The following is a 13,097-nucleotide window of genomic DNA, read 5'->3' as shown; positions in this document are numbered from 1 at the left end:
GTTTCAGGAAAATGGCTCTTAATCTTACCAGGACCGTTGCTAAGCAGGGTATCCGTACCTTCACTCACCAGACATGGATCTCAGGTGTTTACTTCAGGGGTTAATATTTGTCATTACAAGGTTCCCACTCTTGGGTTCATATCTGTCAATATTGGACCCCCTTGGATAATTGATTTGATTTGTGTAAGCTCACGGGTTTATAACAATATTTACAAGATTAATACTATGATATTTAGGCCCCCCAGATTAATATTTTGATATTTAGGGCCACCTAAATGAACATCTGATATTAAGATAAAAATTCGGACATTTAAGGCCCCCAAGATAGACATTCTCATTTTCAGGGCCCCAAGATTAATATTCTAATATTTAGGGCCTCCAAGATTATTAATTTAATATTTAGGGCCTCCAAGGACCCGTATCGCTTTCCCCGAGAAGGTTGCCCACGGTCTTCTGATCGCCTCTGGAGTCCTCGCCGGCCCTATGTGGATCTTAGGTAGGATATTTTTTATTTAAAGGTTTATATCTTTCTGAGAAATCAGTTCTTTTAAAAATAATACCCCCCCCCCCCCTAAATTTTAAAGGTTAAAATCGCGGAATTTCAGGAAATAAATCAATTTTAGGGTTCAAAAGTTTCAAAATGGATCACAAATATGCATTCAGATGTTCCATTTTTTAAAAATTTAAATTAGAGTACGACCCAAACAACTGTGACGAGCAGGATTAATGCTAGGCTCAAGTTATGATTTTGTCCAGTTTATAATGACTCATTTCTTTTATTATTCTAATTTGCATGCTCTGCTCCTGATGAAACCATTTTTTATAACATCAAATACTCCATGATTTTATGTCATCGCCTTATTCCATCGAGTTATTGGTTATGCTAATTAATAAAAAAAATAAAATCAAAATCTTTACAATTTAAAAAACTAAAATATTGTTTTTTTTTCAGCTCACATCAACGACTATAAGAAGAGGGATTAAACAGCCGGAGCCTAGACCATCCAGATGATCGTTAATGTTTTCTGTTAATTCGTGATTTAACGGTCATAGACTGTTGTGTTACAGATTAATTGATTCCGATTAATACTAGTAGTCGACATGTATCGTTGTAAAATAAACATTAAAACATAAAACAATTTATTCAATATTTTAGAAGAAAATGGACAACAAAAAATGCACTTCTATTGAGAAATAAATGCCATACTGAGGAATAAATGCGTACAGACTGATGAGAAAATCATAACAGACTGAGAAGTTAATGCGTACTGACTGATCAGAAAATCCTAACAGACTGAGGAATAAATGCGTACAAACTGCAAAATGAAAATTGACTGATCGACGAAAAATCAAAAAGGAAAGAAATATTTAAGGTTGCTCCCCATCTTAAAACTTAGGGACTGGATTTCTTGTTCTATTCACAGCGGTACCTTCACTAAACCTTATCATATCCTTTTCTCTGTTGGTAGGGTTGTATGGATGTTAATATTAATGTTCTTTGACAAATAAAAAAAGCTACAATTAGTAAATTCATGTGAAAATGCTACTTAATTAGGACATATACATTTATATAATAAGTACTAGCTGAAGGACCCGGCGTTGCCCGTGGAAAAAAGAAAAATTAAAAATTTTGATAAAATTTCTTTTAACCTATAACACCCACGGGCCACCCATGAGTGTCCACAAAAATTTTCAGCCCAATCGGCCTAGCCGGACCGATTGGGCTGAAAATAAGCATCATATATATACGAATGTCTTGTTTTATTATATAGATTTATACTTAAGGATTAGCGGTTTCCAGCTACTTTAATCGTCAAACAAAGGCTCAAAATGTGCTGTAGTATTTAGGTTTTAATTTTAAAATAGAGAAGTAAGTTGTTGTCGTATGATCCTTTGAACCCTGCACGTAACGTAGTTTTACCACGAGTAAAAAAAAGAAAGATTTTGTCGTTTTTTCATGTTAAAACGTGTCGAATTCCATCAATTCAATTACTTTTCTCTGCAGCATACATCCGCAATTAACTTTCAAAAGAAAAACCACACTGAAAAATTATAAATTTTAAAAAACTGAAGTGGCTGAAGGGTACCGTTGAGAAGCGAACATATCACTCATTAAATGGAGAAGGGGTAACTTGAATAAACATCTCTAGTCCCAGTCAAACTGAATCTGCATTTCAGATTAAAAAATAAAAAAAATTTAAGCAAGATTACTGTGTAGCGAACCAAAGAATTATGAATTTGCGCAGAATAAATTATGTGGGTTACCCTGTATAGCAGACTTAAACAAGATTTTATTTGTTTTTAAAGCAATTCAACAAGGGGGAAGGAGGTAATAATAAACAATAACCAGGGGAAGATATTTTTCAAGAAAAACCAAAATATGCTTAAAAAGAAAAATGTCCCGTCGAAGAGATTTTGAAGACGGAAGATGGAGGGGAGGAGAGGGGATGGAGGAGGAAGGGAGAAGAGGAGGAGGGATGGAGGAAGGATGGAGAAGAGGTGGAGGAGGAAGGAGGAGAGGGAGAGGGGGTAGCTTCGGAACTATCACAGTAACTGATGCAGTCAGGATTGGAGTCAACCTTGCTCTCAACAAATTCCGAAATGATGAGGTGTGATACATAAATTAACATAGCTTGCAGGATTGTTGACAACAATTTTCTTGGCATATAATCTACCTTTCAAGGCAGGGGCATATTTTTTGGTTAATGCCCCCCCCCCCCTTCTCTTCAAAGAATGTGTTTCCTCGTCCTTTGATAGGACCCCAGACATTTATATATAAACTTCGGGAAAACTTCTCTAAGAAAATGGCAATACCCCAAAATGTTTTAAACTTCTTCTAGTATACTGTCCGTAACCATGTTAACCATAATAATTACCCTAAAAACTTACTCATAAAAGTCATCGAAAATATTATAACAAACATTGTTTCTTTCTTAACTTTTCAGAACGAGACAGAACTAGAGTTTCCTTCGTCATTTACGAGCATAGAGAGAGCTTATGTTCACAAGATGGCCATAGAGCTAGGTCTCAAGTCTAAATCACGTGGCCAGGGACAAAACAGGTTTTTTTTTAAATTAATTAAATAAATTTTTTAAAATCCTTTACTGGGACGGCCACATTGGGAAATGGTTGGAACAATTAAAATGAGATGTTTTTATACTTCTGCTTAGAGCTAGCTGCTATAGAGGAGCTAGAGGCAGTCTTTTTAATCAGTTATTTTAAACATTTTGGTTTCGTTTTACAGATGGATCCTCATTATGCAAAAATTTAGCTGTTGAAATATTTTTTTAATAATACTAATGATATTGGAGATTTATTTTCTTCCATTTATGCAGTACATTCCATTGATAACGGTGCCCTTGAACTTTTTGAGTAACAATGAGGAAGATATCTTCGTTCTTTCTTGAAAACTTGTAAAATGTGTCAACTGCTTTCTTTATTTTTGTTAAATAAATCTCCCAAATTTGACTGGTTAAGTAACACCGAAATTGAAAAATATCAATTTTGAGGTATAATTTTAGGATATATCCATCAATTGGGTTTTAACAAAGTTTAAAAGGTACCTTTGGAAATCTTTTGCTTTGGGTTACTTTAAATTTCGTCAACAATGTGAGAAAATTATTATTTTGTTTCAGATACTTGACAGCGTTTAAGAAGGATGAAAGTACAATTGTGAGCAAGGATGCAATACTAACTCTAGTCCAGGTTAAAGAGACTGTAAGCGTAATTTCAAGTGACACTCAAAGCCAAGATGGCAATGCCCGATTCACATTTCAGTATCCTGGAAACCTTTTGGGACATTTTTGTGAAAATTCACATATTTTCCTGCAGTAGAAATACGCAAGTCTATTTTGTAGAGAAACCACAATTGAAAATAATTAGTTTTCCAAATTGTAAACATTAATATCTAACTCAAATTTGATCAGACAACGCTTTTAAGGTGAATCGGGTATTGACATCTTTAAATGGAGGTTCACTTGAACTAATTACTTTAGTAATGGTTTTAACAATGAGCAATTAAGTTTTCAGCCCCTTTCAAAACAACTGAGATTCTTCTAGACAAAAGATTTAAAGTTTGATTTATTGAAATATTGAACATTTTTTGTTGATTAATTGATTGTTGAATTATTTCGATTTTTTAGACTGTTTTTTTTACTTTGCCTGCTGATAGATTTTCTGGTTAACTAAACCATTGTTTCGTTGATTTACCGAGGTTTTTGTTGTTGATAAACTGAATTTTTGGTTGTTTGAATAACTTTGATTTACTTCAGGATTCCATCACATTGATTTCTAATCTTCTTCTTAAATATCCAATCAGGTATTATAATATATTTGTTTAATTAAACTTTTATAATCTTTCGTTAAGTTCTAATAAGTTTACTTTTTGTTCATTTATTTTTTCTATAAATTTCAGCAATGATAAAAATGCGATTTTTTTAAGGTTATATTTTAGTATGCGCGAGCGCTCCAAGTTACGCACTGTCAAATTCTAGTATTGGCTAGAGTGCGGAATTGCGCATGCTTTTATTGTTAAATTTCATTATTCGATAATGCGCTTTCATTAATATTTTACTTACGCGCAGAGTTTCGACTTAATTTCTGTATTTTAGTATGCGCGAACGCGCGGAGTTGCTGCCAATAATAGAGCGCACTATGACTGGTAGAGAAGGAATTCAAGCCACCAGGAGAACAGGCAGACTCGGCTCAGGAATACCTATGGTATAAAGTCCCCCCCCTATGGTATAAAGTCACCCCCTATGGTATAAAGTCCCCCCCTATGGTATAAAGTCCCCCCCTATGGTATAAAGTCCCCCCCTGCCCATCTTCTATTTCAACTTTTAATTATTGCTCAATCTTGCACCATTTTTTGCGGATTTGAGATTTGTGTTCGTATATTTCGAAAATTTTACGAAAATCAGAAGGTTTTGGAGAGAACTTTTAAAGATTCTGAGCTTCCCTGGGGTCATGTAAGGTCCTACACAAAATTTAGCCGTTTGGAAGTTTATAAAACGCAAAGAAGCAGGAAAGCAAAGTTTATATGATATTATAAAGATTATAGGTATAATGATCTCCACAGAAATTGTTAGAATTGTACCAATAAATAACTTATTTTTTACCCTGAAACATTCTAATATATACATTGAAGTATTCTAAAAACAGTGTTCCTTATTAAACTCAGATTGTTTAACGAGAGCCACAATTAGATTTTCAGCACTAGTTTAAGTCTCCTTTTATAACTAACTTATAATTGCTCAAATTTAAAATCCATCTGCATTGTGTTGATCCACTGAAATTTTAAAATTATAACTTTGATAATAATAATACTTCCAGATTCCTGACAAGTTTGGTGGAAAGGAATACCTTCAGAGAAGAAAGGAATTACCTATTTGGGCTCAGAGACAGGAAATCATAGAAACAATTAGAGACAATCAGGTATGATTAGGATCCGGAACAGCTTAATACTCAACTGGATCAGGATCTGCAAAAATATTCGGATCAAATTGCTTTAAAATTTCAATTAGCTCCATACTGAAGTTCATGCTTAGTTTCATATTTAAAGTTCTTGCATATATTCCGTTTATGGATTAAAAAAATAATTTGAAGATTTTAATACATCAATTTGTATAAAAAACAAGATGAAAATTTTTAATATTCCTATTTTTAGTTGAAGAGTTTTAAAAAAGCCATATAAGCACATTGTTTAATAACAAATTCACAAAGACTTCATACTATATTCTGGCCGTTTTAGATTATATTTTGCCCCTTTCTAAAGACTAAGACCTTCTCGCTAAGAAGCGCATATTGTTCCAAAAACATCATTGCGGACCAGAACAATAAAAAAGAAAGCAACGTTATAAGTTGGCTTTTGGTACATTTTGCACCTTTTTGCTTCGACAAAAATATAACCAAATAATGTTTTGAAGTATTAAAAACATTTGTGATTCTTGTGAAGTGAAAAAATCATTTTTTTGGTTTCCTCTTTTTCAATCCTTATAATTTTTTTCAGGTAATATTAATAACTGGAGATACAGGTAGCGGGAAAACTACCCAAGTTCCTCAGTTTCTGCTTGAAGATGCGTTTACCCAACAGCGCCCGGTCAGAGTTGTGGTCTGTGAACCTAGACGGCTAGCGGTCACCACAGTCTCAGAACGCGTAGCACAGGTATTCAAATCTGCTTTGTAGCAAGCTGTTATCAAATTATCAAAAACATTTTGTTAACTAATTAATATTTTTAAATCCTGAAATGGATTTTTATCGGGGTTTCATGTTATAGATTTTGGTACAAATAGTTGTGACACCCCCCCCCCCCCTCTCCATGGGGGGATCACATTTGTGATTTTATGGAAAAGCTAGTTTTAGAAATAATCAAATATTAAAAAATAAAAAGCTCTCAATTTTAGCCAACTTACTGATCAATTTCTCTTAAATAAAAATAATTTAGAATTAGATAACGCCAAGCATATATGAAGAGAATTGAAATCTTTAGTTAGAACCATAAAACTATGGAATATGAAGACGATGTTTTAAGATATTGATCTTAACTCAATAATTGATGATGTTCTAGGAACGTGACGAGGTTCTGGGTCAGACTGTCGGATACCAGATCCGTTTAGACGCTTGTACATCGGAGCAGAACCTTCTCACATTCTGTACTTACGGAGTTCTACTTAGGAGTCTCATGGGTGGGGATCAGGGAAGGGTTTTATTCAGATTAACCTTAGGAATAAATTACGCTGAAAATATGTAAAGTTCAAAGTTTAAATTCTATTTTCAGTATTTATTATTAAGAACAGAATATCCTAAGGGACTGTTACAGGGTGTCCCAAAAAATCATGGGAATTCAGTGACGAATTCGATATCGTCTTAAATAATTCTTTGATTTACTAAAGTGGTACCGGTACTGAGAAATCTGTAATCTGTAAGAGTTTCATCTGCTATGTTCACAATTTGTTTGTTGTTTGACTGCAAACGTTTGTACTTAGTAAAACAAGAATATTGCAGTATACAAACAGAGTAAACTTGTCCTTGTCTCACTGTTTATCTTGCGGAGACATTATAGACACACCTTTCCAGTCTTTTACAATTTTCACAAAATAAACTCTAGCAAACATAATAATATTATGGCTTTTGAAAATAGGTATTACAATGCTAATTCATAACAAAGACGATATCCAATTCGTCACTGAATTCCTATGTTTTTTGGGACACCCTGTAGTGTAGTTTAAAGTGACCCTCCATGAAAGTTGGCACTGTCCGATTTACAACAGTATACTTGTAAGCTTTGTCTGATCAAATATGAATTAGTTATCAATGTTTTTGTTTCTTTTAACTTGTTAATTTTATTTTGCGGTTTCTCTGTAAAAGTTTTTTGTTTATAAGAAGTAATGGAGAAATTCGCAGAGATAAACACTTAGTAAAAAACAAGACGGTATTTTTAACGTTTTTGATCAGATCTAGATTTCTAGGGTACCGTTGTAAATCGGACATTGCTATCTTTGCACGTAGGAGAACTTTAGATTATGCTAACAGTCCCTTCAAATTATTTCAATGTTTTAATTCTGATATATTTACTTATTGAAGAGACAGTTTACTCAACTTCGGTTAAAGAGTTACATGCTCGATTCACAATGTTTCCCCGGAAACCTTTCCCTGAACAATTTGAACGCATTATTTGATATAATTTAAATGAGGAAGATGTTTTACTATCTTGTAAAAAGAAAGATTCTATTAAGTTTCTTCCTTGTTTATGCTGCACAAAACAGGATATTATCAACATTTTTGTTCAGACAAATGTTAATCGGGCGCTTAACTCGTTAAATAGAGCGGAACTTGAAATTTTGTCTACAAACCCTTTAATTTTGCTGAATAAACACCTGGGTTGGTTTAGGTCTCCTCCAACTTCACCCACGTGGTGATAGACGAGGTCCATGAGAGAGATAAGTTATCTGACTTTCTACTCACTGTTATTAGGCAGGGTTTCATCCAGAATACAGGGTTTCAACCATAATACAGGGTTTCAATCAGAATACAGGGTTTCATCCATAATACGAACTTCCTTCAAAATACAGAGTTTCATTCAGAATACAGGGTTTCAACCAGAATATAGGGTTTCATCCATAATACAGTCTTCCTTCAAAATACAGGGTTTCATTAGGAATACAGGGTTTCATTAGGAATACAGAGTTTCATTCAGAATAAAGGGTTTCATTCAGAATACAGGGTTTCATTCAGAAAACAAGGTTTTATCCTGAATATAACGTTATCGACAATAAGTGTTTAATCCAGAATACAGAGCATTTCAAAGACAGAGTACAGGGTTTTATCCAGAATACATGATTTTATCTTGAATACAGGATTTTATCCAGAATACAGTGTTTTATGCAGAATACAGGTTTTCATCCATAATATAGGGTTTCATCTAGAATACAGGGTTTCCTCCAGAATACAGGGTTTCCTTTAGAATATAGGGTTTCATCCAGAATACAGATCTTCCTTTCGAATACAGGGCTTACTTCAGAATACAGGGTATCATCCAGAACACAGGGTTCCATTTAGAATACAAGGTTTCATACAGAATTTCATCCAGAATATAGCGGGTTTCATGCAGAATGCCGAGTTTTATCCAGATTGACGACCAAAGGGTTTCTTCCTGGATCCATACTATTGAAGCTAACATGAGATTCAAAAGTAGTTTCGCACTATAAAAAGAAACAATTGAAAGTAGGTTAAAAAAATTAATGGGATGTTAGTTAAACAAAAGTAACTGAGATTGTAAAATCAGTGCTTAGGATCCATTTGATTTTAATGCGGATCCGGATCCTGGATCCGCAATGGATAAAAATGGATCTGGATCCAGGTAATTTCTTTAGAATTTACTGAATTTTTTTAACAAAAATAATTTCAATTTTTTGTTTTATTTTTTTCGTTTTTTTATCCCAAAACTTGATAAACAATTCAGAAATGAGGAATTTTTATAATCTCTCTTTTTTCAAAAGTTCAGAATTGGGGTTTAGGAGTAAAAAAGTTTTTTTTTTACAGTTTTTGGGTGATATTTTACCCCTTGGATCCGCATCCGTGGATCCGCATATTTTTTTGGATCCGGATCCGGATCCAGGAAGCCAAAATCTTGCGGATCCTAAGCACTGATTGTGATCCAGGGCGTATACAGGATTCATTCTAGTGGGTCTCAGCAGCAGTTAGGGCCTGAAANCCCAATCTCCTCCTCATATACGTTTTGATAGGAATTGAGATAAAACAAATAATCAAATACTAGAAAGAGATCAAAACTTCTCTTATAAACTTCAAAACCTTGATTTTTCCTAATTATAACTGGATCTCTGATATTAGGGATATACTGGAGAAGAACTTAAACCTTAAACTTATTCTAATGTCAGCTACAGTAGATACCAGACAGTTTATCAACTATTTTCCTAACTGCGTCTGGGTAAGTATAATATTTTTAGACTTTTAGGACGCTTCGCGCCCCCTTTCTAGTTTACTCTAGAAAAACTTTGTGCTTTATAACAAAATCAATTACACACAAGATCACTTAAATGTCGTCTTCCCATTCCACAGTTTTATGGGTCAGTGAACTAATCACTATTGTACTATTGCACATGTGCCTCATTGTACCACTGACTAGGTGAGTGTACCTGGTCGTATGTACCCTGTTGAAGAGCATCACCTGGAGGATGTACTTCTTGCCGTACAGTACAACAATTCAGGAAAAACAATAGAAAACTTTAACTGAAAGGAAAAATAATGTGTCATATTTGCCTTTTTATCATAATTAAATATTAATTTCTTGGCTGTCAGGGAGATTCTTCTATTTTAATTGTGAACATTTTCTCTTTGTATGCATTGTAAAATAATAACAAAAAAAGTTGAAATTTTTATCATACATAAACCGGGGTTATTTCTCAGATTTTTTAACTTTAAATGAAATTTTTTTCTGATTCAATGGTTTGAAATGCAGGAGGAACGAAACCAAAATACAGTGGTGTAAAACCAACCTTGAGAAGTGAACCATCCATTGCTCCAGCACAACAACCTCCTGCTGTAGAGACTGATGACGATGTTCTCATCGAGGAGGACGGATCCGAGGTTAAATATGTGGACTCCAACCTGGACGGTCTCCTGAGCTCCGGATTCCTGGATGGGAACCAGGAGAGTATTGATCTTCTCTACTCTATTCTTGAATCTGATATTAGTGTGATGAACTACCAACACTCGGAGAAGGGTGTAACCATTCTGATGGTGGCGGCCGCCTGGGGTGCAAAGGCAGGGTTTATATTGTCTTGAAAAATAAATCCCTCTCCCCTTTTGATTTGTTTTTGTCGATGCTGGGTAGTTTTTTAGAGGTTTAGNGGGGGGGGGTAATTTTTATAAGAAAATAAATGAATTATCGGTGACCAGCAACCTAACATTTGGTCCAGGGTAAACATTATTTTAAAGGATGGGAATGTTGGAAAGGTTGTCAATTTATTAATAATTTTTTATTTTTCCCCAGAGCTAGCATCGAAGATCATTTCTCTCCCTGAGGGTCGTTCTTAAAAAATATAAATCACTGCTTTAAGGACTTACTGGAGTTCCTATTGGAGCTTGGAGCAAATATTCACATAACAGCACCCAATGGTTGGACAGCACTGGACTTCGCTAGGAATACAAACCGTGAAGAATCAGTCAAACTTCTTGAACAACATATACATCAACATCAGGATATCGTCGACGAACCGGAATCGTCCACCGTGACGAAGCTGACGGAAGAGCAGCGTCAGGTGTTGGAATTTTATCAGAATTCCTTTGATGATGATGAAGTTGATCATGGTTTGATAGCTGAACTCCTGGTTTATATAGATCAGCAGGAGCCTGGAGCTGTTCTTGTTTTTCTTCCAGGATACGAAGATATTGTCAGTATTAAGGCAAGTGCTTGTACAGGGTGTCCCACAAACCTTGACAATTTAGCAGGAAGACTTGAAGGTTTTCTTTGAAATAATTTGCAGCATTTATGCGTAAACCTAATTTTAAAAGTATATTTCTTGACTTGATACTCAAACAATGCATTTAAAACCATAACACTTTTGTTCTTTACATAAAGATAAACCTACCGGATAAAAAAAATTTTGACAGTCTAAAATTATTTTTTTCACCATTTTTTCTTTTGTTTTTAATACTTTCAAATAGCTAAATATAAAAATCCACATAATCCTTTATCAGACAAAGGTTTAAATGGTAGAGTTTTGAATCGAACATGCCACCCAATACAAAGAGTTTTCTAGAAATTACGTTTTCAGTTCCTTGAATTTCTAACTGATCGATAAAACTGGTTTTCTTTATAGGAGATGTTGCAGCAAGATAATCGTGCGAAGAACCTGTTAGTCCTCACACTTCACTCACAGATGGCGAGCAGTGAGCACAAGAAAGCATTTGAACCAACACGACCTGGGTTCAGGCAGGGGTCAATCATATTCCACAGATTGCTTAGGATCGATACCTGGATAATTATATATATTATATTGTAGATTTCGCACGTTTTTGTTCTTGTTAGTGTTAAAAATAATGTCGATAACAAAACCTCTTTGCAGACTTTATTAAACAATCAAGTGGAAATTAGCAAAAATACAAATCGTAAGACCTCACTTCATTATTGATTTGATAGTCACTTCAATTTTGGGGTGTGGGTGTAGGACGTCCCTAAATGCATGATTTGATTTGATTTGATTTGATTCGGATCGATAGATCCGGTGTGACGTCAAAAAGCGTCTGGGTAATATTGCGCACTTTGTAATAATTTGGACACTTTCCCCACAATTTTAATTTATGAACACCTGGTAAACATATATTGTAAAAAAATATTTGAATGTAGCAATACTAGATAGAAGTAAAAAAAAAATCCCTCTCGAATTTCCTTGTAGACTTGAAAACATTGATATTTTAACTTCTATCCCCTCTTGCACAATGCACACATGTTATAATTATGTAATAATTAGTCGTAGCATGTAAATTATTCTACAAAAATATTTTGACTTTTGATGCTTTAGTCCAAAATACGCCCGGGCATTATCTCCCGTCTTGATACTTTTTAATATGACACTGAATTCAAGTGGCAACATTTTAACCAAAACATTAAAGAACATATTCCTGATTATTGGATGGTAAATCAAGTCTCTGCGAACAAAAAATGGCGAAAAAATAATAAATAGTTGTTTTTGTAAAATAAATTAGCTGCGTCCGGATTCACATCTAAATGAAATGGATTCTAAGCACTGATTATGAATGACCCCTATTGTTTAAAGGAAGGTCATTCTATCCACTAATATAGCAGAAACTGGAATAACACTTAACGATGTTATCTATGTAATAGATTCAGGTAATAAAACTAAATATTTTATATTTAAATCAACTATTGCAAGTGACCCCCCCCCCTATTTGTGGAATGTCTGATTCACAATTGTTCTTTGTCTTCTAATAGGTTAATGAAATCTTAAGAGATTTTAGCAACAAAAAATGCTAATTTACAATTTTTTGTTGTTGATTAAAGCAGCAAAAAAACAAAGACGGGAAAGTCAGAATTGAACAATTTCATGCCGTTTTATTATTCGAAAGACACAAGATACAGAGTTGAATGTGTTACTTGTTTATCACTACAGTGAGAACCAGAAAACTCTGGAAAAGGTAGACAACTTTTAGACACAAGTTACGACTTTAAATATTCAAATGAACATGTGACACAACAATTGTGCTATGTAAACAGACCCATTTTACTAAATTAATGATTTAATATGTTACTAATAGAACTATTTGCTTAATTAATTACACTCTTATATTGCTTTTATGTCGTCTGCCGATTCCACAATTTTCTGGTTATCACTGTATTATTATTATTTGATAATTTTAAAATCCTTATTATTCTTAATTCCAATAATTTTTCAAAATATTATTTGTATTTCTTGTGAAGGCAAAGTGAAGGAGAAATCGTTTGATGCATTAACTAACTCGACAATGCTGAAATCAGATTGGATTTCACAATCATCAGCTACCCAGGTCAGTGCTATTTTTCTTATTGATTGTTAGCAACAAACTTTATCAACACCGT

The 13,097-nt window shown here is 34.0% G+C and overlaps 1 protein-coding gene and 1 long non-coding RNA gene across 2 annotated transcripts in view; both read left to right on the top strand.

Moving 5' to 3' along the window:
* LOC111698269 (uncharacterized) lies at positions 1-1,136 on the top strand. The gene is made up of 3 exons (XR_002764498.1): positions 1-84; positions 404-496; positions 953-1,136. It is a non-coding gene; the product is annotated as an uncharacterized LOC111698269 (long non-coding RNA).
* Positions 1,137-1,156: 20 nt separating this feature from the next.
* The window catches only part of LOC111698264 (probable ATP-dependent RNA helicase YTHDC2), a 28,640-nt gene continuing 16,699 nt past the window's right edge, over positions 1,157-13,097 (top strand). Inside the window, exons 1-17 of the mRNA XM_023468551.1 lie at positions 1,157-1,357; positions 2,393-2,609; positions 2,946-3,061; positions 3,636-3,705; positions 4,272-4,318; positions 4,611-4,719; positions 5,332-5,433; positions 6,008-6,163; positions 6,567-6,695; positions 7,890-7,972; positions 9,350-9,446; positions 9,645-9,726; positions 9,978-10,282; positions 10,579-10,923; positions 11,341-11,453; positions 12,298-12,371; positions 12,960-13,045. Of these exons, the coding sequence (XP_023324319.1) occupies positions 2,397-2,609; positions 2,946-3,061; positions 3,636-3,705; positions 4,272-4,318; positions 4,611-4,719; positions 5,332-5,433; positions 6,008-6,163; positions 6,567-6,695; positions 7,890-7,972; positions 9,350-9,446; positions 9,645-9,726; positions 9,978-10,282; positions 10,579-10,923; positions 11,341-11,453; positions 12,298-12,371; positions 12,960-13,045 (2,127 nt within the window). The 5' untranslated portion in view covers positions 1,157-1,357; positions 2,393-2,396. The remainder of the gene's footprint in view (positions 1,358-2,392; positions 2,610-2,945; positions 3,062-3,635; positions 3,706-4,271; positions 4,319-4,610; positions 4,720-5,331; positions 5,434-6,007; positions 6,164-6,566; positions 6,696-7,889; positions 7,973-9,349; positions 9,447-9,644; positions 9,727-9,977; positions 10,283-10,578; positions 10,924-11,340; positions 11,454-12,297; positions 12,372-12,959; positions 13,046-13,097) is intronic.

This window comes from Eurytemora carolleeae, unplaced genomic scaffold (genome assembly GCF_000591075.1).
Source record: "Eurytemora carolleeae unplaced genomic scaffold, Eaff_2.0 scaffold301, whole genome shotgun sequence".
NCBI classification, from domain to species: Eukaryota; Metazoa; Arthropoda; class Copepoda; order Calanoida; family Temoridae; genus Eurytemora; species Eurytemora carolleeae.
The sequence above is the reverse complement of the archived record's forward strand: the minus strand, read 5'-3'. Positions and strand labels throughout refer to the sequence as shown.